A 25,348-nucleotide genomic window follows, 5' to 3' on the forward strand; every position below is an offset into this window, starting at 1 on the left:
ATCAGAAAGCTTTTATGTTTCTCTTTTATTTATATGTGGACTTGAAATGAAACAAATGAATTTTATCCTGCAGTCTAAACCACTGTGATCACTCTTTCTGACTTCAAAGTCTCCACTTCCTCCCAGTTTCTTCAAAGTGTTTTCAAGGATTTATTCTGGCGGAGCTCACCGCATGGCGATGCATCAACAAACATGTCCGACTGAAGTGGTGGCTTTAGGGTGAGCTTTTGACCCGCATGACATTCCGTACATGCCTTTATCTCCATCTCTCTGGTTGAAAACATGCTATAGAGAGGGAAAAAAACCTCAAATGATCCCAAATGAGCGAGGCGCTGCGGGATGTTGCTCAGAGATCAGCCTTTGGTATGAGGAGGCGCCACCCCTCCATCGCCTCAGAGCATGTGGTTCCCATCGCTCCTGTTGCTGTTTTTGAGGAGAGTGAGAGCGAACAACACAACTGCAGCTCAAATGGATCGGCTGCACATTTTTAAGCCATTTCGATAGTTTGTTGCTGTTACGACGTCTTTACCTGCGACTTTTTTGTCTATGGCAAGCTCCTAAGCTGCATTTCTTAAAAGTAATTTTGAGCGCAGTCCCAGGGGAGGCTGCTCCTGACAGGTGCGCAGAAAGGATGGGCAGACGTGAAGCAGACAGCAGAGGCGCAATGAACACCAGCGAACACTCCGAGCTCGGTTGTCTGCAAGAGGCGGCATCCAGTGACCATCGGGCCGGTGAAGAGTCCCCGATTCTGGGCTGCCAGCGCGTAGACAGGCGGCACAGACAGTCGGACACGGAGGCGGGGAGCCGGGCACTGACTGCCATGGCAGAGCCGATGGAAGTGAAGAAGCACCAGCACAAGCACAACTTGAAACACCGTTACGAGGTGATGGAGACTCTGGGAAAAGGCACGTACGGTAAAGTGAAGAAGGCGGTGGAGAGGGCAAGTCTGAGGACGGTGAGTGTTCAAACGATGCAAAATGTAACAGCTGTGTGGCAGAGTGGCACTGTATTTATCTAAACTACTCAACATATTGGACAAAGTATTAAATCATAATGGCAGAAATGTGTCTTTGACTTGCGTGTGCAAACATGAAAAACACAACGAAACACACTGATGAAGCACATTAAAACATAAAACTCACTTTAAAACACAACATACTGACCTAAAAATTAAAAAAGATATAATCCATGCCGCTTGTGCTTGTATATTTTTGTAACCCAATGGGTATTAAACATTAATTTGTAGGCGGAGCCTATTGCTCCTAGATGGCACGTGCACGCGCGCGTGCGTGTTTGTGGGTGAGCTCATGGGCTGATGGTGAGCACAGTTCTTGCTTCCTGTGCTGCCAGGCTGAGATTCCTTTGGTCTGACTCACTCAGCACTTGAACAAGGGGATAAAATTACAACAATAGGTCTCTTTCCAGTTGGAGTCTGACCCCCCACATACATGCGCGCGCACGCTAATGGACACACTTAATATAATTATACATGTTACATGTTTCTGTTCACCTTAACATTCTGTAAAGGGCCCAGGCTTCACTAAGTATGTTTATTCACACACTTAAAGGTTATAGCTTGATTGGGATATTTGGATGACTGCCCTTCTCCCAGTAAACAGGGATAGTAATGAATTTGATTTAATTTATTAGGGACCATAGTAAGTCCTCTGGTTGGGCCTGGATGTGTCACAAAGTGAAAACATGTACAACTTCACAGCTCTGCACATTGTAGATTGGCCATGCTTTACTTTTGTTACAAATATGATGCATGCTATCTTATGGTGATGCACAAAGGCAGATGAAAATGTAACTTCTGCAATGCTTAGCATTTATGCTGTTGAACTTGCCTTGAACATGAGCTGAACACAGTCCACTTTGGGTCCAACTGAGGTGTAGGCTACAAATTATGAGAAAACCACTTGTGTTGAAAAATAAAGTTAATGTGGAAGAAGAAAAAAATCATCCCTAAAAAAACATTCCCAGTGTTACAATAAGGATTTTATACAGCAGAAACAAACATTACAGCCTGGTTAAAAAAATAATTTTGGTTGGAAAATTTCGTGTCTTCATGAGCACACATTACAGCAGGGTTAGAACATTTTTTAAATGAGTTTTGATAAGGATTCAAGTTATTCATAATTAGGGATATGGTTGGTATGACTGTAAGCCAGTGTGTTGAAAGTGTTTGTCAGAAGGCTTAAGACCCACCTGACCTGCACCTGTTTAGGTACGGGGTGTCGAAACTGTGGCATGGGGGACAAATTTGGCCTGTGGTCAATTATTATTTGGCCTGTAGCAAATTCTGAAAATGAAATGAAATATGGCCCACATGAAAACAACAAGTCTGAGCTTGACTGCATTGAAATTCTTAGTTTTGACACTAGGATGTTTTGATTCTGTAAACCAACATTTTGACAAGAAGATATCATTGATGTCTTTTTCCCTAATTAAATTGAGACAACGATGTAAATGGTAAACATAGTCCATTATTTGTGTCTGAATATGGAGATGAGCCATCAGCATTGCCCCTCGGCAGCATAGATCGTCGTTCTCATCCTAAACGGGGCAGAGCCAGTGGTAGCCAAAGGTGGACCAGGACCCCCTGAAATCTTATTGGTCACCCCGAAATCCTTGGCAGTGATTAGGTATTTACCCTGTCAGCCACAGAAAGCTGCGGTTTAGCTATTTTCTTTAATCTTTAAGGAGGTCTTAATCTATATTGGACTGGTTTTACTGGCTTTAACACACTAAGAGTGAGGACATTTAAGGTGGAACCATCAGCCCTATATTTTTGGTATAGGCCCTCAGTGAAAAGTTTAAAGTAAGTCAGAGACAATGTTCCCAATATGGCAACCACCACAGATTTGCTTGAAAAGACAGCTTCAGTGACCACATTTGTGACATCACTTACACCTTGCCAATACTTTTTTCAGTCAGCTTTATACATCTAAGTATAAATTAACTTCTACTCGCATTAGCTCTGTGTGCTCATCCGACTTTGAGAAATTTAATTTAGCACAATTTCAGACTAACAAGTTTTTACATGTATTTTAAAAGACCAGTTTTGGTTGAACTTGCACAATTATTTGACTTTTTCCACCTGCATGTAAACACAACACACTAACTGATCTGACAAATACAGATACTCCTTTAGACTAGAATTCCTCTTCTGCGTTTTTTTTTCAGTAAACTAATGCACAGTAATAGGTTAATCTGTGTAGAATCAGATTGTGAATGTTTCATTGGCAAAATTCCTCTGGCAGCGTGAGACCCACATCTGTGAGAGAGAAAGGGCGAAGAAAGGCAGGGAAAACAGACAGAATAGGTAGGGATTTGATTGGACAAGAGGGGAAATGCTGAATTCTTTGAGCCAGTAGCCAGCACATACCAAGGATTCTTTGAAACAAAATGGACATTATTTTTGGAAACAAGAGCAGGGGGCTGTTGTCTGAGTGCAAGAAGGAGGCAGAAGAGACTTGAGAGAGTTGCTGCAGAAGGTGGCTGTGTCTAATGTAACCGATGAAATGATTAAAGTGTCATTTATCTGCCCTGGAGGTTGCTTACATTGGCTTGGAGCCTGACCATGTTAGAGAAAATAAAACATTATGGTTCCATTCTAATATTTATGAATAGTTACATAACTTCACCACATATAGAAATCTTTAAACTTGTGAGGATGGGAACAGAAAAGAAAGAGGACTTGACTTGCCTTTATGTAGAAACACCAGACACCAGATTAATTTTCACTGTGCAAACTTAATTAGTCTGCTCTAAAGAGTATAAAACATGGCCATAGTCACAAGAACATTACATATTGGTTTCTGAAGTGGAGTTTTGAAAATACGGTCTCAAACTCACTTGTGATCTGCCTAAAGGCAACAAAGTTTAGGCAAGCCTTTGGTTTCCGAGGAAACAGAAACAACACTTCCACCTGCCAGTCAGATCAGTCATACCTTGATACTGCTATCCTTGATATAAAGTATCAATAAACCTAAAAAAACACACACAATGGGACTTCTGGGACTTTAAAGCCATCTTCCAGCTCTTCTGGAGAGTGAGTAGGCAGAGCATAGTTTAGTGTAGTTATAAGAGTCATTATTTAGTATTATATAGTATTATTAATAGTGCTGTCAAACAATTAAAATTTTTAATCAGATTAATCACAGGGTTGCTGTGGATTAATTTTGATTAATCATGATTAAATAACATTAATATTTAATCTATATTAATCCCGTTTCATTTTGCCAGCTTGGCAGTGTGTTAGCCAAAGTGCTAGCAGAATCCCCGAAGAACATATGTTTCACGTTAATGTGGTATTTTAAGCTGGAAGTGCTTCGGTGGAAAGACAACTCCTTCCTGCAGAATGTGCATAATATTTTATGTCTGTCGGCTGTTCCATCTTGTTTTTTTTTGTACTCAACTTTCCCATTGAGAGGGCCAACGTGCTGTGTAACGTCTTCCATATCGAGTTGGTTGGTCACTACCGGATCAATGACCCATTTGCGCATGTGCGGCGGCATGCTCGACGGTAACCCTACTTGGACAAACTGCCCGAAATCCACTGCCAGAGACGTTTCAGGGATTTTGAGTCAATCTGGACTGTAGATGGGTTAATTGCGTTAAGAATTTTTATCAGATTAATCATGATGATCGATAAATCCGCATTAACGCAATAATTTTGACAGCCAGTATTATCCGTGGTGTTCATTTGCAGGTAATAGTGAAGTTTAACAGATCTGGAAATAAGCGTCCTTGTATCGGTTTGTCCAGAAGGATGGCCCATGTAGCAGGGGCAACCCTGTTAGCTTGGCTTAGCATAAAGAATTGAAAAAAACAGCTTGGCACTCCAAGAAGGCAACAGAATCGGACTACACACATTTTAACCTCAATGATAATCATGAAATGTTTCTTTTTTAAAATGTAATACATGTTATTTGTCTTATTTAATCCAAACAAATGTCCGCATGTACAAACCTCAGGCACTGATGACCACTCTCACAGACCATTCATCTGAGACGCCGTCTATTTCAGAACGGAAGTGCTGTAATTTGCCTGTACAACATTTTAGATTTTTTTTTTTTCTATTCAGCTTTATTAACGAAAAAGTGTGGCAGTTCTGTCAATGAAACATCTGCATTGCTGAGATTACAGACTGAGCAACATTTCATATATAAAACCGAGAAAAAGATCTAATCCCAGATTAAATTATGTATAGACCCATTTCAAAAGTAGTTACACGAATGTTGGCTTGCTTTAGCTCAGTTAGTGTTAGCTAAAGCTAACATAGCTTTGATAGCTACAAAATTAACATAACTGCATACGCCAATGTCGTTAAGTTTGCTTAAGCAATGTAAGCTTTACCAAATGTAGCTAAAGCTAATGTGGCCATGTAGAGAATGTATCTGAGTTTAGCTGAAGCTATGTTAGCTATGTATCTACATTAGCTACTTTTTATTGTTAGCAGACTCTGCTTTATTAAACGTTTGTAATTCAGTTTTGCAGGTCAGATTTTTAACTTTTAACTTTGGTATTCTAACCATTACCTTAACAGAAGGTCAATCTGATTTTCAAAAGTCTAAGCATGTATTTCAGTTCTGAAGTAGACAGCGTCTCAGATTAATGGTCTGTAAGAGTGGCTGTCAAAAATGTCCGACCTGCAGCCAGACCCCTCTCTTTCCAAAAGTCTATATTCTGTTATATAGGCTTCATTTCATACAGTGTCCCAGCTTTTATGGAATCAGGCACTGTGAAAGCAAAATCTTATGGGTATTTTTTTTTCAGAGCTTTTTTTGTCGTCCTGCTCATAAATCATTAGGGAACCACAGATACACTTCGTTATGAATAAAGTTAAAGTATATCCGTTATTAAAGTTATTTAACAGCAAACATGCTAGTTTCATTGTCTAATATGTTATATTTAATGTGGTAAATATAGAGAGCTACACTTTGAGCATTCTAAAACAGTGTATTTTTTGCCCTAATACTGACACAGAGTTGTGGGTCATGGTTGTAGAAAAAGGGACATTTTGTGCGTGTGTAGCTGAATCTTAAGGTCAGGGGTCTATCTGGCAAGAAGCCGGTATAATCCAGCTGTGTAATCTTTCACAGATGCTGCAGGCATCTTTAGTGATGCTCAGGCTCTTGGGATTTGTGGGCCTTTGTGCATGTGTGCAGGAGTTGTATGGGAGAATATGAGGACAGGAAATACGTGAGTGAACCCCCACCATGACTTGCACAAATATGCATCCAAAAGGTCAGTGGTGTAATTAAGATTTGATCAATGAGAAAAGGTTCTGCTCTGTCTGGTTCAAATTAAGCCTCTGTGTGGATTGTTTATCTGTTTAAGCTGTACCATTATTACACATGGTCAATGGCATGCCTGCTAGTTCTGCGCATTCTCCCAGTAATACTTAAGACTATCTGATAACAAAAGTATGAGTCATACACACAGCCTCTCATGTTTCCTGCATGCTTTAGTTGCTGTTTTGCATTTTTGGAAAATGTCACACAAGCAGCATGTTTTGTGGATGAACAATGAACCATCATTGGTTTGACAAAAACTTTAAAGTTAATGGTTGAAAATGATGCATATGCAGCACATTTGCATTCACAAAGATGAGATCATGCTTCTTTAAAATCCTCTAAAAGTTCACCACTGGGTCTTCATTTCTAAGTAGAAATTAATCTTATTGGTGATCTGTTATCAATCAGTATTACTGCTGTTCATCCATAAGAAACCCCAGCTGCCATTGGTGATTTTTAATATAAATGTAGTCTAATGTAATTTTTCAGTATTTGATATCAATTTTATTCTGTATTGCTACTTATCCCAATATGGCAGGGTGATTGCAATTGTTCTCCCATGTTGCACTTTTCTGTATTAAAAATGATCAAGAGAAATAAGTTACCACTGCAAAGCCCTTCTGCCCTTCCTTCCTTCCCCAGCCAGCAGGTATTTGGGTCAGAAAACATTCATGAGCATGCAAGCATACACGTTAATAGCTCCCCAAGCCTGGACACACGCCATTCATCTGACAAGCACTGAATATGTTTGGCTTAATCTCTGACCCAGCACCCAGTTCTAGTGCCAAATCAGTTTGGAGTATCTGCTGACGTGCCTTGTAATCCAGCACAAACCTCAAACTTCAATATTTTACTTTTCTGATAGCGTCACGTCAGTTTAAGACGGTCAAGGTCAGCTCCAGAATCAGGAGTTCCCTAGAGTGTGTTTGTGTTGTGTTGCATAACCATTTTGGATGATGGAGCATGTGAATTGTATCCTCTGATGTCTTGTGGACATTTTTTCAAGCAGCTGAGACATTTTTGTAGTTGTGACCCAGTGGAGAAGGTGGCTCACCCATGGGGATGGTGTAAGGGTTGACACAATGATCCAAGCTACTTCTGGAGCCTCTCTGTCTCATTATACCTCGCTTTCAGTCTTTTGTTGTCCTATTTTGAGTTCACTGTGTTTCTAAATAGGACACTCTGATGTCTGTTTCGTCTGCCCACATCTTGTCCTTGTATGGTGCCATTTTGGTGGCAGTTACCCCATCCAAAGAGGTTTAGGGGCTCCTGTTGTGTCGTCTGTCTTTTGGTGCGTATGCGTGCATGCGTTGGTTGGGGGGTTACCTCGGGGTACGCTGAGTGCCCAGGATTAATGAAGCAGAGTGTGAACAGTGCAGCTGTCAACCTTCTGCCTATGAGCGAGCTCAGATCACAGCAGACCTGCTCTCACCACCCTGCCCTTAAAACCCACATAATCACCGCTAATACCCAGAGATTTCATTTGTGTGAATAAATATGTGTGTAAGTGCGTGTTTGCAGATTTGTATCACCAGTTCTTTGTTTCAGGAAGGTTTATGCTCATAATGCATGAACTGTGCATTTATCAGTGTTTGGTCTTTCAGCTGATTGACTTTAGTTGTGCAGATGTGTGAGAGAAATTAGTTCATTAGCTGCTTTTCAGAGGAATTAATTCAGCTGGAACTGGAGTCTGTACATTGGAGACAGTGAAGCTAAAAGTGCACAAGCACATATCTAGGTTTTACCCAAAGCTTGCATTTACTTTAAACTACACATCAACCTTAAAAATCCTGGTCGTATGGCCACTATATCATCATGCATGAGCAAAACAGTAGTTGCACAAACCCTTTCTTTACTGTTGAGCAGCTAAAAAGTAAACAGGAGCTCAGTTATGCAGATGCAGATATGCATCTATAGTGAGAGCAGCACTTAAACTGACTTCAGGGATAAACAAAGCACCCTCTAGTGACCTTGCTCTCTCTTGTAACTTAGCAACAAAGTATTTCTTACAGGTACATTACAGTATTGTAATTCTTAACATCATGCATAATCAGTATCCCACTGTCTTGCATTAATGATAAGATGTGAAAGTCAGGAGAGTCTTGAAGGAGTCGGGGGTCCTTTGCTCAAGGGCGTTTTGCACCTCTTCAGCCCCTGGATCAATTTTCACACTTTTGTCCAAACCAAGACTAGAACGGGCTATCCTCAAGACCACAATCTAAGTCTCAACAGGCTGAGCTTCCGCCACCCAAAGAATCATTACAGATATGAATGATTTAAATCAATTTGACCAAAAGTAGCACCAGCCATTGTCAGTTTTTATAAGGAGCAAAATGCACTGTTTTATCAGTAGCTTTTTAGACTCAAAAGTAAAATGTATTATTATTGTAGTAGTACTTAATGGGGTAAGGTAAAGGGAAGTTTTCTAATTTTTACTGTAAGAGAATTGAAATAAAAGAATAATTATTTGTTGTTGACTTCAGTTTCTTGTTTCTATAAATATTGGAGAATTACAATAAAATCATATCTGACTGTTTGAATATTTGAATACAAAAGGGACACACAGCACATGTGGACTCAGTTATATGTACTCTTCTTTTAGGTGGCAATAAAATCAATCCGCAAGGAGCGCATCACTGATGAACTGGACAGGATTCACATCCAGAGAGAGATTGAGATCACATCTTCGCTCAGACACCCCAACATCATCCGCTTCCACGAGGGTGAGTCTATAAACACAACACAGACACAGGGAACAAAAAGTCATGAGGTAAAAACCAGGCCAGATTAGATTCATAATCTTTGAGTTGCAGCAGGTTAGAGGTGCTGTAATGAGAACTTCTTTACCATTTTAGTACAGGGTTTGGTGTAACTGTCCATCTGCTGCCATGTTCTACCTTTTAAACAAATCCCACAAGCAATGCCGATTTTATTGAACATTTATGAGTTCACAATTTGCTAGTCTTTGTGATATAAATCTCAATCCATATTCAAAATACTGTTAAGGACACATCAATGGCACCTTTATAGCACACTATAAAGTCTTTTAAATCTACAGGATATACAGTCCTGCTGCCATAAATATTCACTAATGCAACAAATCTGAACAATAAGTGCACTGCTGACCGAGGAACACATGTGGTGCAGTGAAGTTTTTCCATGTAGCATACATTCACATTGTTTTTAAGCTATTTTTTCTTAGATTTGAATAAATTGCATGACACAAATGACTTTCTCTGCACAGCGCACTCTAGCCAGGCTCCCCTTTAAGGGGCCAAGCTGACCTGCATCTCCTATGGCTAATGTACTCATTATTGACTAGAGCCTCATAGTTTCAAAGGGTAGACACCAGCACTGCTGCAATATAAATTAGTGGGGATCTTCAGAAAAAACAAGTAGAAATGTACTCATTATTACAAAAAAAGTAAAATGGATTCGTATCTTCTTAGAGCTCTATACTTGTCATGTTATTGTCCATAGTATTAGTATTTATCTAGATGGAACTGTATGGTTCTAGTGAGATTTTGCTTAGAAACTACGGCTGGGCAATTAATTAAAAATTAGATTAAATTACAATATGTCCTGCTGCAATTTTCAAATCGCAGAAGTTGCTATATTTCTATAACTTGAAATGTGTCAAAATGCCAGTTGATAAATCTTTTTTTTTGCAACAGCAGAGATTTTATGCACATTATGCAAACATTCAAGTGTCGATTTTTTAAAAATCGTTTACAAAAATCCTTTTTGTGTTTTATCTATGTTTTTCTTAATCAAAATGAGTGACATAAAAAATCATAATGCCCTTAAACAAAGCAAATGTAATCACATTTGCAATACGAGCAAAAATAGTAAGCTCATTCTATGTAAAACTGATGAAGCCAAGCATTACTTCACGAAAGTCATACCCCAGCTGCGATCAGCTGGGAGCCAGCCTCACCTCCCCCACCCCAACTGCTTCATTTATAGCTTAAAGCTTGTTGCACCCCCATATTCAGATTCATGTCACTATGGATAAATTGCTTCAGAAATAATTACATTGTTTTCAATACACGTGGTTTTATTTATGGAATTATTCATTGCTTGAATTTGTCAAAAGATATTAAATCACAATTGCAATATTTGGGAAAAACATCACAATTAGATTATTTTTGCAAATCTTCTGCCTTAGTAGAAATTAAAATGTTCATATATCCTAATAATTGTGTGATAAAAGAGGACACTGGGGAAAAATCATTCTGCACAACTGGACTCATATTACTGGTAATGCTTAATTGTGTGAGGCTAGACAGTTTGCATTGTTAACTGATTTTTTGGTTTGCAAATTCCATTTAGAAGATATATAATGTGCAGTTATGTAAACCAATGAAACACTCTGCTGCAATCAGGATGCTATTCTACAAGAATGAAAATAAAAAGTTGTTGTCACTTTCTACTTTCATGGGTACAAAAAACTCCTGAAAATTTCCCACCAATGAGCTGCATGTGGGAATGCAGACTTTTCATCCAAACTCTAGCTGAAAATTGTCTTGCCCTACCAGAAAATATTCCATGTGAAGTTGATGAGTGCCAATTTAAGAATGTACCAGGAAATATTCCAGTGAGCTCACTGTGAGCAAGTGGGCAGGGTAATGACATTTATATCCATGCATTTAATGATCATACTTCACTTCATAATGTTTTTGGTTGACCAGTAAGTCATTCTCCGCTCATTTTTTTTTAAATTTGGGTGATATTTCAAAATACCACAGAATGGAAAGGCAAAAGCTAGCATCATAATGGCATCAGACTCCGGTGCTTTAATCACCTCTTCCACATTGTTCTTTCTACGTCATTTGCTGGCTTCAGAGACCCCCACCATTAAACAGTGCTTTCTTAAACTGTAATATTTTACACCCTGTGATGTCTTGCCTTCACCATGAACGTCATGGAGGCTTAATAGGGGGATGAGGCAATCCTCCCTGGGTGTCAGCTTTAGAGGTAACAACAGAAGAGGCAAAACAGGATCAGCAGAGCCAGTGGGGAGCATAGCTCTGTGCTTGTGAGCATTTCTCCCTGTGTATGTACCTGGATCTCCTACTGTGCCATCCGCGCTGGCTTTCCCACAAAGCCAAAAGGCAGTGTAACTTGACCGGTGGGAACATGTACGACCATGCTGTCACCTTTTCAGTATAAATGTTGCAAGGCGTATTGACATCAAAGCTTCACTATGACGCTGTTGCAGAAATGCCTTGTGAAAACACCTGCCATTAGGTGCAAGTGTAAACAAGCAGGTCAGAAAGATTTCAGGAGAGTATTTGTGAAAACATCTACTGTATATGAACCTTCTGCTTAAAGCTGTACTGTAAATGTCTCCTGTGTTCTGTGCAGTGTTCGAGAGCCGAGATAAGATTGTGATAGTGATGGAGTACGCCAGGAGAGGAGAGCTGTACGATTACATCCAGGAGAGGAGACGACTGACTGAAACAGAAGCCAGAAGCATCTTCAGACAGATCACATCAGCTGTCCACTACTGCCACAAGGTCTTCCTTCACTTACAATGCAGACACACATCACAATCTGCAGGAATTCAGTTTGAATTTCTGGACCAACACATGGCACGTGCTGAGTTACATGCAGCGGTATTTCATTGCACACGAGTGAATGCTACTAATCCACTAAATCCTAATCAGGAAATCCTTCAGGAAAACTTGACTTTATTTTTCAGATCTCTCTGGGTTAAGAGCGAATTATCCCTCAAATATTTTTCACAGTCACACACTGACACATTTAACCAACATGTTGCCTAAATAAGCTTACGTTCCACCGCCAAATTACTGTGAAGCGCTGGCAAAGGAACACATTCGTCTTTGTTTTATATTGCTGTGTAGTAACATCAGCAGCAGCAGTGCCAAAAAACAGAATTCTGGAGGAAATGTATTAATCCTGTTAATGCTGCAGAGTCTACGTGATGGTTTGTGTCCGACACATGTTTTTGTTTTCATATCAAGCTTATTTGGCAGTCTGACTTCTTTGTGATCCTGGAAGATCATAATTCAGCTCCTGCAGCTTTGCAGTAAGCAGGGAGGTTGATTTTGCGCTCCTTGTGACCTCAAATATTGTCCCAAAATAGACATGAATGTTCTAGCATGAATGAATTATTGAATGTGCCTCTGAGGTATGCAGGGCACATGGACCGATTACAGAGGCTCCATGAGGAGATGGGAAATAATTCTTAGTCACTCGTTTTTGCAGTTTTTCCACTAAATCTTTTTCTTTAAAAATAGCTTGAATTATAACTCCACCAAATAATAACTTCACCTCCCCTGTTCTCCTTTAGCTCAGTCTTTCTACCTTGTATACACACATAAGAACACACACATTTACTTTGGACAAAACATTGTTCAACATCATGGGTCACTTCTTCCCCTTTAAGCACTCAAAGAAAAGAGGCTATTCTTGCTCACTTTTCAGTAACTCTAAGAGAAACTGACAGCAGCTCAGCTTCCTGGGTGGCCACAGCTCTCCATAGCAGCATTGTCTCTTCATATATCTGCTTCTTTTTCCATATCCCAGGAATGCCTCATAGTGATCCTGCAACTTTTTACTTTCAGCTGTCTACACTCAGTGGCCTCCTGCTGCCCCTCAGGTGCTTAATGCCATCAGCAGATCAAATTTCATCTCATCAGACGAATTAACCCAAACAAAGCACTTCCTCATGCCTGTAGATGATTAAACAACCTGAGAGCTTTTCTCAAGGCTCTGTGATATGTTAGACACATGGCCCTGCGACACGAGGCTCAAGTGGAATGTTAATGGTTCTCAAAAACATAAATGAAAGACCTAGCCCGCAGTTTGTGTTGGAAATTTTAAAGTGTAATGTTTGCATGCATGCAGAGCTGAAACATTGTGCTGTATAGCTGAGACAGAAATGCAGGATTGTAATGTGTCTCTACTCTCTTACAGAATGGTGTTGTGCATCGAGACCTCAAGCTGGAGAACATCCTGTTAGATCAGGACCTGAATGTAAAGGTATGTTAAGAGATGCACACAACATTTTCCAATAAACAAGTTCGATTCTTTTTGTTTTTAAAAAATAAACATAACTTTTCAGACAAAACATGATTGTTTTGTTAAAGACTTTTGACCCCTCCTGTGGCTAAACTGTCATCTTGTATCTCCTTAGATTTTGTTCTCTACATGAGTAAGTCTTGGTTCCCGAATCAAAATCAGATTTAGATTCTACATAAAAATGTAACCAAACACACCACACACTAAGACAAAACAGCATAAAGATGCAGTGGAACCTTTTCAAAATGCCCAGGGGTCTCTTTATTTTGCCTCATTGAGTTATTCCTCTCCTTATATGGAATCTGTGCACAGTCAAAGGAGGAATTCAGGGAATCCAGTGGCGATCGTGCCAATCAGAGGGTTTTAATTTAAGTCAGCTCTGTCTACCCATCAAAAGAAAACACAATGTGCAAACCTCTAAGCGGCTCCTCATTCATTACTGACCTCAGGCCCACCGCAGCAGCCCTTCAGAGGAGCAGCTGTGAGAAGGGACACAGGCGTAGTGCAGTGCACATGGCTGTTATGTCTGCACAAAAGGTGCTTCCTGTAAAATATTGTTTTAATTAAGTTTGAAGTCAAACAAAATACTAGTACTTCCTTGTTATTGAATCATTTCTGTTTGGGGCTGAATGTATGAGGAGATACTGTTTTTTTCTTTACATTGTTTCTTCAAAGTGCTAGCTTAAAGTATTCATGAACACATACAAGATAAATGAGCTCTTAATAATCCATAAATGCAAAACATATTTTAAGATTGCACAAGAAGATAGAAAATCTTTTTTGGCATCAATCTCCTGCAGATCATGTCTTAGTAACTGAATTAACAGTGCCTGAATATTTAGACATTTTAACAAAGGTCCTCAGTTGGACTTGAACTGGACCTGAATTGCTTATGGTCTTTATTCCAGTGTTGCTTTTTTTCTGTTCAAGTTAGAGCATCCAAGAGAAAACCTTCTTTTTTATAACTGGTTTAAGTATTACTCACAAGGGATATTCCTAGGCAACTAATTTCAAATCCATATTAAAAACAATTTCAGGATAACATTTGGCCAACTTGTTTAAAGTTAAGAAAACACTCAGAAAATCTAAACTGGGATTGAAATTTTGAGTCAAAACTGAGGAGTATTTTTTGACACAAGTTTTACAAGTTTGGCTAACATCAGCAGCACTAACACCACCAGTCTTCGATCCTTATTGCAGGTTAACTTCCACGTTTTCTCGTTACTGCAGTTGAGGGATTTCCAGGAGTTTAATACGACATATCCTTCATACAACTTTATCATCACTTTCTAGATCAAAATACTGCAAAACTGACTGCAACTTCAAGGTCGCCTTGCAAAGCTGATGGATTGGCCAGATTGTCTGTCATCAGGAGATCCATCATGCCAAGTGTCAAACAATGGTAGCCATTGAAGAGATCAGCTGAGATGTAGCTATAGCAACAGTTATATCAGAACTAGACAACATTTATTTAAAAGAAGAGCAACGAACTGCACTGAAAGCTTTTCCTGGTGTAAAATATGTTTTTGCTCACTTTCAACCAGTTTCGACTGGAGTTTGTTTTACCTCCTGGCTCCCCTGATAGTGAACGATGGTAATGGCTGCCTATTGAGCTTGCATCATGTATGTTATGCCCTGGTGCTTTGCATGCCTACTACATCATTCGTTTTGTTGATCTGACTGGCCCATAATGAATGTCACTGAGAGAGCTTTCGTCCAATTATCCTCCTAGTTTTTTTTGTAAGGCTCTGACCTTCCTTAGAACAGACTATGGGCTAGTGCATAGATAGATGTGAAATATGCAATACAATGGAAATGTGAAACAGTCTGCCTACTGTGTCAGGTTGACTACAAGATGCTGTCAATGCTATTCGTCTACTGCGCTTGTTTACATCCATGGCAATATGGCTGTTGCTATTAACTGGAGCTACAGTGGCCCCTAATGGCAGGCAGCGGTGTTAGTTTAAACCAGTGGTTCATAGCTGGTAAAGCTCTTTCCAGTGGGTCAGCAGTGTTTCCAAGGAAAAAAAAATGTGGCTGAAATCAGTAGCTGTAAGTGGACATAGGATAAAGTCATAAATGTTTTTTTTTGTTTTTTTTGTTTTTTTTCCTTAAAACTAGGAGTGCTGACAAATGTCTGCATTTGGCCAGAGGTTTCTAATCATTATGTCATATTTTCTTGGGATGATTTTCCAAAGTTAGAAAGAAAATTCCTCATCAAATTACCAAATTTCCATGCTGTCTTGGAAAAAATTAGTAAAACTAGAAAAGCACTCAGCCATTAGCCCTATCTCCCTATAGTACAGAGTCCTTTAAAAAAAATTCCTGGATCCAGACAGTGATCTGGATCACTCCCAAAATCTAATTAATTCTTCCTTATGCCATTTCTGACATTTCCTGAAAATTTCATCAAAATCCGTCCACAACTTTTTGAGTTATGTTGCTAACAAACAAAACGAACAAACCCACCTGATCACATAACCTCCTCGGCAGAGGTATTAAGATGTATGCATGCTTGTTCTTCTGTAATGATGCCTTTTTAAACATGTGAATTTGTTTTTGTCCATTTAGAGTCCAAAACTGTTGTTAAATAAATTTGAGTGGTTTATTGTTTTCAGAAATCTTGATTGTCATTTCTTCTAAGGTGGTTGGGGTAGGTCCTGATTCCTGACCAGTTGAGAAGTACTAGTTTAGATAATGCTTTTGACCATGATAACAGGTCTAAATTGTTAAGCAATATTAATAATCAATTTAACTGACTAGTAATCCTGGTGGCAATGACAAGGGTGCCAACTTTCCATTGTTTAGCTGACCAATCACACACATTTTTGTATTATCTGTGAATCTTTGCAGGAGAAAACTTTAACACATACAGGTCCTTGTTTCCTGGTTGCATACCGTTTTATTTTATTTTCACCTTTTCACATGAATGTATCACAAGAATCTCAACAGGAAGCCAGAGATTCAAAAACAATCCATTTAACAGTCCAGCATTGGTATGAGAGACTTGGCGTCTCCCAGCAGTCCATGTAATCCCCAGGCACGTGTAAACGAGTCCTTAGTATGTTTGGAAGAAAGAGCGTGTCTAACACAAGCACCCAACACTGGAATGTTTGAAATGAGAGCAGAACCAGGAAAATAATTTACACAGCTGGACGCACACTCACACAAATGCACAGCAGCTTGTTAAATTTAAAGCTGCATAAACACATCCCATGTTCTGTCTACACATTACTGTTGCTGCTGCACGTCTTATATAAACGCCTGTATATTGTGTCAACTTCTGTTTGTGAGGTCTGCGTTTCCCTGAATCGCAGCTCCATGGAAGTAAAGCCGTCACATCGAGTATTTTTAACAGCTGAGAAGCTGATAGTGGGGTTGGTGTCCGTGTTAATAATCTCTTCAGATAGAGAGGAGCCTCAGTATGTCTGCGTATGGCTCTCGCTACTCTTGAGTGAGTGATTGTTCCATTACGTGAGTGAGCGGCCTGATGCTTTTGGCCCTCTCCTCTTCCTTTGCTCACACTTACATTGGCTGGAAAGCACAGCATGCCCACTTTTGGCTCCTTTAAGAGGAATTGCTTTGAGTTGTTGTTTTATTGCCACATGGGCAAGAGTTTTCAGGATGTAGTCACTGAAAAGGAATCTTGGAGGTTGATTTGTTTTTTTCAAGGATTTGTTTAATGAAAATAATTTCTAATATAGTTTAACTTCAAATGTTGAATTGTATTGCCTTTCAGTCTACTTTAGTGGCACTTATGATGACCTATGTTTTTGTCAAGACTTTCCTCTGAAGCACACTGAGTTTTTGTATCTAGTATTAGTGAGGAACATGTAATGTAGTCACCAATGTTGTAAATGGACTTGAGATGGTATAGCTCAAAGCATAATTTTGATAAAACTGGATGGGACTTACGAAGTCCCCCAAGGCTCCATCCTAGGACCTCTTCAGTTAAACATCTATGCTTCCACTAGCTCAGATCATACAAAACAACAAAATAAATTACAACTATGCAGATGACACACAGCTTTACATTTCAATGTCCCCAGGTGACCATAGCCCCTTACAAGCACCGAGTAATTGCAGTGAACAAATCAATGAGTGGATGAGCCATCATTTTCTTTATTGAAACAGTGAAAAACTGAGGTAGTTGTTTTTGGACCCAAGGAAGACTGTTTAAAAGCTCAGGCATTAAATTTAGGTAATGAATTGAGCGGGGTCAGGTATAAGTAAGGAGAAGAGAGATCCACTACAGACATGGCATGATCTTTGTTTTTATCTTATGTGGGTTTTATCAGCTATTTTAATTTCTTTTTTATTTTCTAAATGTTTCTGTTGTTTCTTTTTCCTTTTGTCATATTTTTTATGTCATGTATACAGCCCTTTGAATTGCCTTGTTGCCAAAATGTGCTATACAAATAAACTTGCCTTGCCTCATTTAAAATGTATTATTACATGCCTCCTTTTTTGTTTCTCTGCAGCTGGCAGACTTTGGACTTTCCAACCATTTCCAGAGGGGCGACCTGCTGCAGACTTACTGTGGAAGCCCACTCTATGCTGCTCCAGAAATAGTGAAAGGACTGCCATACCAGGGGCCAGAGGTGGGTCAACACACCCAGTCAACACTGGATTCCCCATACAAACATTAATTGTGTGCCATTATGTCACATTAGGGCCACATTTACACTAAATTGCTAAGTATCTGATACTTCATTATGTAAGTTGTACTGTATTGTGCACCTAAGACAACCAAATAATTACATTAGAGGCCATAAAAACAAATCACTGCACTGAAGGACTGCAAAACTCCATGGAGCTGCAGGGAAAACAGTCAAGTGATAGTTTTCATTGGGCACACAACTTCAGAAAACACCTTTTACTTAACATATACCGTAAAACCAGGAATATAAGTAACGGTTTATATGACACAGTCTATTTTTGAGGGTCTCCTAGAGTGAAATCAGAGTTGAAACTCTGTTTCTGTGCTGCTGTGCAACACTTTCAGTACCATCTCTGGGAGCGCCATGTGGAGTTTGCAGTCCTGCTTGCTGCTTGGTCTTTCCTTGAAAAGTTAAAATCTTTGTGTCAACTGTTGATTTCTAAGTTCCACTACTTAATCCAACACCAGTTAAACCATGACACTGGCTCTGTACATTGGACTAAATGAATGGATAAAAGTGTCATGTAAATTAAGTCCTCTGGCTGTATTTTATTAGTTCTAGGACTTAAAAAATAACATATTGTCAAGTATTTTGTGATCATTTAAAAAGTTATTTTAATTTTAGATTTTGATTATTGCCAATTACCTCCCGAGCCCACCTGCAATAAGAGCCTGGACTTGGAGAATCACTGCACTAGAAGAACCACAGTTCATAGGTCTAACAGTATGGTTTTATAAAACTACCTGAATTTTCTGAGTTAGGTGGCTGATGGGTTCTTTGAAAATCTTTTCTTCTCTAGGTGGACTGCTGGGCGCTCGGTGTGTTGCTGTATGCCCTGGTTTACAGCAGCATGCCATTTGATGGGGCTAGTCACGCCACACTCACAGAGCAGATCAGCCAAGGGCGCTACCGCAGACCAAACCCCCCCTCTGGTATGCTTTATAAATTGTTCATAAACATTATATAAACATATCTATCATCCAGACAGTCTGATGTTCTTTCTGTGTTGGTAAAACTGAGTTTTAGTCAGTTTAGGTACTATGAATAATAATGGTCTTTGGTCCCTTCAGACGCCTGCGCTCTTATCAACTGGCTACTGACAGTACGTGCAGACGAGAGGGCGACGATAGAGGACGTGGCCAACCACTGGTGGGTGAACTGGGGTTTTGAGGAGAGTGTGTGTGACTGCCCTTCATCCTCACACCAAGAATGCCCCTCCCCCCTCCTGGCTCGCTACATCGACTGGCAGAATCGGGTCACGTCTGCCAGTAACATGGCTGTTGACCCAGGGTGCCTCTCGTTAGACTCTTCCTATCCGCCCCAACCTTCTACTCACCCCTTTTACTTCAGCCTACCTTTAAAAAGCGATCGTGGTGGTGGAGGAAGGGCACGTGGAGGGATGTCAAGCGTTAGGAAGTCACGCAAGGAAAATGTGATTCCCCAGACTGCACTTGGAGCTTGTGGAGGTGTTTGTGTCACGACTGCTTCATCCGCTGGCATTTCTTCAGCTTCTAGCATTGAAAGAAAGAAACCTAAAGGCATTTTAAAGCACCAGAGGAGTTGTGACTCAGTCTTTCACAGCCCTCCTAAAGAAAACTCTTCCTCCAAACCTTGTAGCACTGCTCCGAGGCCATGTAGAACATTTTCCCACACACATACTGAAGTCCTGTCCTCTAGTCTGCCACCGGCCTCATCATTCAGTCAGCCCTCATCAAAAATGCCCAAGAAGGGGATACTCAAGAACTTGTATAGCGGGGAGTCGGTTTATGTTTCATCATCAGAGAGGAGAATCTCTGGAGTAGGAGGTAAAGAAGCTGATGTAAGTGACTTATGCACAGACAAACAGCACACTTGTCTCCCAGCAGCAGAAGACAGCCCCACCATGCGCACAGAGGCAGTAAGAAGGAGAAAGGGTATCCTGAAACGTAACGGCAAATTCTCTCGCAGTCTGGATCTTCCTGATGGGCAACACTCATCTCCTTCCCCTGCCCCCACAATATTGCCTGAAGCCTTGCAGCACCTCCTCCAAGCCACAGGGGGCGCCGATGGTCGTCGCAGCCGTCCCTCTAGCGTGGTGAGCGAGGACAGCCTCTTCTCCTCAGACTCCTTTGACCTACTAGACCTCAGCGCCCAATCACGTCGCAGGTTTTTCACCCGGGGAATGCAACGCAGTGCCTGTAGCTCTGAGGAAGACCTGGAGCAGCTGAAGGTCGACGAGGCTGGTGGGGATGTTAAAGGACTGAGGAAAATGCTCACATAAGCCTAAAACGTGATGGACTCATTTGTGTGGGGACGAACTGTGCTTATTTTCACTTTAATAGTCGGTAATAATTATTTCTGTGTGAAGAAAAAATCTAAAGCTCCTGTGAAGAACTTTTGGCTTGTGTCGACTATGGATGTCACAAGGCGGATAATTAAATTAATCTAGTTAGAAACAAGCTATAATTATGTTTAGTTTACTAGTATGAGGATGCTATCACACTAAGGATCCAAGTACGCTTGAACCCAAAGTCTGGTTCATTTTGGTCAGTGTGAGTGCAAATGAACTGTACTTGGACCCAGGCCTGGGCTCGCTTGGGGAGGCAGTTTCAGCGCAATTCAAGAGGACTCTGGCATGGTTTGAATGAAATGTGATTGCAATAATGCCCAATACTGGGCAGAGAGTAGCATCAGTTATATGACATCAATTCAAAAACAAAACCTCTTTCTGACTAGTTGTATTCAGTGAGGAAAGCTGCAAAGGCAACAAATGTCTCCTGTCAACTTTAAAAAAATCTTGTAGTCGCAATTTTAAAAAACATTCCATGGTGGCAGGATGCACTCTTTTGCCAGCATAAAACAAAAACAATTGTCACTCCATTCATGACCTGACTGTTTGCCATGGTAGTTTCTTTTTGACCCCCTCCTTGGTGGGTTTGCTAACTAGCCACCCGCTGTATCAGACTAAGTACATACACAAGGGCTTGGAAAGATGCCTCTAATGTGAAAGCAAGCCAGCTGGAGGGGGGGTAATTGTGCCACAGCGCTGTAATGTGAAAGCACTCTTTTTGCAGGACGCAGTTGATGTTAGTAGTGCTTGTACTGCTGGTCTTTAATCCTTTTTGCAGGTTAACGTCCGCATTCCTGAGCTGAATGTTGTTACTGAGTGCTTAGGTATAACCAGACGACCTATGTACAACTTAATCCCCCATTTTTAGTTCAAAATAGTGCTAAACTGCACTATCCCACAAGATGTTAACAGTGCTATCAGTTCAGTTGTTTACACTCCTATATTCAATAGGGATGTTTCAGACTGAGTGCATGCTTGCTGCGTGACGACTGCAGCCCTTGTCTGCTACAGCTTGCTCTGCTACAGCTTTCATACCAGACACATGTGCCTACAAGTTACCTGATTCAGTATTTAACTGAGCCTGGAAAAATTCCAAATACAAGCATTCTACATGGGTCAAGAGAGTATCGTTTCTCCCTGTAAGCGCCAAACCGAGTTTTTCCTTTGTAAAAGCACAAACTAGAAATGTAACCGTACTGTGTTCATCTTCCCTATAGCATATTCTACCGGCTAGTCAAAGTCTAGAGAACTGCTCTGTTAGACTGACGTGTTTGACACATTGCAAATATATTCTTCTGATGTGTCTTTACATACAGTATCTGTTTTCTTGACTGAGGTAAATGTGGCTCTTGATCATTATCCTGCCTATTTTGGCTGAGAGAAGTAAATGGCTCTGAAAAAAAAGCCTTATATTCTATTATCATACTTTGAGCATGAGACTCAGGACTCACACCAGCAATCTGAAAGCCCTGATTTGCTAACATGTATTCTGAAATGAAAACCATGCCACGATGCAGCTGTTACACAGCCGCCATGCAACCATTCTGAAACAACCATTTAAATGCGTAACGGTAACATGGCAATAGCCATTAACTGGGGCAACAGAAGCTTCAAGTGGTGTGCAGCTGCATTAAGACAGTGTTTGACCAAGATTTTTGGCTTGAACTTGTAAGAAAGATCAAAAATTCGGGTAACTTAGTAGAATTTTCTAGTGGCAACTACCAAGGGACAGGGCATTCAGTCATTCAGCCGGCCAATCGCGCACATCTCCGGAGCCGATTACAGATATATTAGATGCAAATATTTCCATCATGCAAATGTAACTCTATACTGAATCTCTGAAGTGGAAAATATAAAAATAGCTGTATAAGCTTTCCTCAAGCAGTGATTTGGGGAATTAGTGAAAACATCATGAAAGCAGTCACTCTAGCCATTGATGGTCTTGCTTGTTATTAAAGGTCATGTAGAGACTTCGGCTGGTTTCATAGCTAAAAACTTCTCACAGGAGCTTTAACTCATGCACTACATTTAAATATGATCATAATTATGTTGCAGTACAGTGAGCCACTAGGCTAAAGGTGACACCTGAAGGGGAACCAGTGTCTGCACATTTGCAGAGCTGGGACCTGAATTTTTCTAACTAAACACTCTCCATTCTGACCTCACCCACACAATAGAGCCCCTTATAAGATATTAGAGCTGATTTCTGCACAGACTGGCCATGAAAATCCAGTTCCCTAAACTATTAAGTAAAAATGAGTGTCAGTTTGCACATAAGAATTGAAGTGTCAAAACAAACAGTCCGCATCAAGAGGAACACACAGAAAATTTCATATCCCCAGTGCTCAAAGTGCCACTCTGTGGCCATCTGCAGTACAATTAGACTTGAAAATCTGAATGTTTTCTGTTTAACCCAACAAAAACAGAGCTATGTTAGAGAACACTGTAAGACATCCAGCGTTTACGGCCTCCCAAAACGCTGTTTCCTAGTGGATGAAATGCCATTACAGCAAAAAACATTTGCATATACTCCTGAATTCGTCTCTGTGTGGACGGGGCCAGAGTGAGTGAGTTTATATTCACAATGGTGATTTGATGATCTTTTGCACTTGAAAATACATAGAAGCACTTAAAATACATAAGAACTTTTGTGAATTTCAGTGAACAAAAAAATTACCATGTTGCACGCTCTTCTTCAGCACAGGGTTTAAATGGATACAACTGGGGTTTGGAAGTATTCAAGTGTTAATTCTAACCTGCCTTACTGCTTATATTTGATGAGTGGAAAGCACCACACATTGATTTGCATTTTCTTTTGCAGATATTCTTTCAGAGGAATTCAACTAAACTTTTACTGGTCTCATCTTAGTGACATTATTTTATAAGCTCTGTATAAACATTTAAAATGTTTTTTTCCTGAAATGTAGTTCCAGTTGCAAGCATTTGTCAAAATACTAATTTAATGTTCATCCATCTTGTCCTTAACTTTCAGCTCTATTCACCGTGCTCTAATCTTTCATCAAATAATTGTATATTGCCTTCACACATTAAATAGGGGGAGTTAAAGTAAAACTTCCCCTATCTTATCATGCTGTTGAGCATATTTGTGTTACAGTCATCTGCTGCTCAAAATTGCTCATTTGCATCAACAGACACAGATGTGAATCACATGCTTGTTCCCACTAATGCTGCTGTTGACTTTTGTATAGGTGTTGTATGCAGATGATGTCATATCGAATCCATCCTTTCAGGTTAAAACTGTAACTGTTCAATTTGTTGTTTATTTGTTTGTGTAGTTGTTTTTATGGGGGGAGGGGGTAATAAATAAATTATGTGAAGCAAAATGTTTTACTCTTTTTTTCTCAAATAACTAAAAATATATGTGATGATCCACAAACCACACTATATGAAACAATGAGGAGTCATCATCATTAGGAATCTTTTCTCCCTTTTATTCCAAAGAATAACCCAATCCAGAGAACTCAAGGAAAGTTGTTCATAAAAGACCGACTTCAAGTGAACATAAACACAGAGCTCTATTTATGGGACAGACTGTTTCCATTTTAGTTTACAAAAAATACATCTGAAAGAAAAACACACTCAGCAGAAGAGGCTCAGATTAGACTTTGTGGGAAACATATTGTCTTTTTTGACTCTGGAAACTTTACTTCAGAGTAAGTTAGTATTTATTGAACCACCTCATGCAAAGCTATTTATACACAGTGCTGTACAAAATATTTCCCCCTTAATGATTTCCTTGTTGTTGTTGGTTTTTTTTTTTTTTTTGTTGTTGTTGTTTGTTTTTTTTTTTTGGTATATTGTAACACTAAAAATTTTCAGATCATTGAACAAATGTTACTATTAGACAAAGATAACCTGAATCAACACAAAATGCAGTTTTTAAAAAATGATTTAATTCAATGATAGAATAGAGAGAGAAGAGAAAGACATCCAGACCTATCTGGCTCTGTGTGAAAAAGTAATTGCCCCTAAACCTAACAACTGGTTGTGCCACCCTTGGCAGCAATACTGCCAACAAGCATTTGTATTAACTAGCAATGAGTCTTTCACATCATTGTGGAGGAATTTCTGCCCACTCTTCTTTGCAGAATTGTTTTAATTCAGCCACATTGGGGGGTTTTCTGAGCATGAACTGCCCATTTAAGGTCAAACCACAGCATCTCAGTTGGGTTTAAATCTGGACTTTGACTTGGCCACTCAAAAAAATCTTAATTTTGTTTTTTAGAGCCATTCAGAGGTGGACTTGCTGGTATGTTTCAGGTCACTGTCCTGCTGCATAACCCAAGAGTGCCTGAGCTTGAGGGCTGGACGTTGGCCTTCAGGATTTGCTTGTAGACAGCAGAATTCAATGTTCCATCAATCACAGCACGTGGTCCAGGTCCTGAAGCAGCAAAGAAGCCCCAGACCATCACACTGCCACCACCATATTTGACTGTTAGTAAGATGTTCTTTTGATGAAATGCTGTGTTAGTATTACACCAGATGCAACAGGATGCCCACCTTCAAAGAGTTCAACTTTTGTCTCATTAGTCCACAAAATATTTTCCCAAAAGTCTTGGGGATCACCTTTTTATTGCAATTAATTTTTTTTTACAGCTCGAGATTTTGAAGTTAAAATAGCACAATGCTAAAAAGATCTTACTTTCAAACTTGTAACCTCCTACAAACAGGCCCCTACTCTAGGTACAATGTCATTTTTCAGATGTCTATGAGCTTTTATATGTCATTTTTTCAAAAACTATTCTCAGTTATACTGAGCTTAAGTTTATGTTAAACCTTAGGTAACTGATCTGAGTACCAGTGCTGGGATAAAGACCCTGCTAGCATTCAGAATGAATCCTATGAATCCCATGGAGAGAATATGAAGAATACATTTCAAAAATGTGTTTTTTCTTTGTGACTCTTGTTAATGGTTCATTCTGCAAGTAATTTGTAAATTTGAGTCTAGAACAGTAAGTAATATGATCCCAGTAATTGTCTCCTTCACT

General features: G+C 39.9%; 1 protein-coding gene across 1 annotated transcript; it reads left to right on the forward strand.

Moving 5' to 3' along the window:
• The first annotated feature begins 71 nt into the window (after positions 1 to 71).
• Positions 72 to 23,669, forward strand: LOC121517500 (NUAK family SNF1-like kinase 1). The gene is made up of 7 exons (XM_041799317.1): positions 72 to 955; positions 8,905 to 9,025; positions 11,670 to 11,821; positions 13,245 to 13,310; positions 17,831 to 17,950; positions 18,810 to 18,942; positions 19,081 to 23,669. Exons 1-7 carry the CDS (start codon positions 632 to 634, stop codon positions 20,268 to 20,270), a joined length of 2,106 nt encoding a protein of 701 aa, XP_041655251.1. The 5' UTR covers positions 72 to 631; the 3' UTR covers positions 20,271 to 23,669.
• Positions 23,670 to 25,348: the final 1,679 nt, after the last annotated feature.

This window comes from Cheilinus undulatus, linkage group 11 (assembly GCF_018320785.1).
Source record: "Cheilinus undulatus linkage group 11, ASM1832078v1, whole genome shotgun sequence".
Classification (NCBI taxonomy): Eukaryota; Metazoa; Chordata; class Actinopteri; order Labriformes; family Labridae; genus Cheilinus; species Cheilinus undulatus.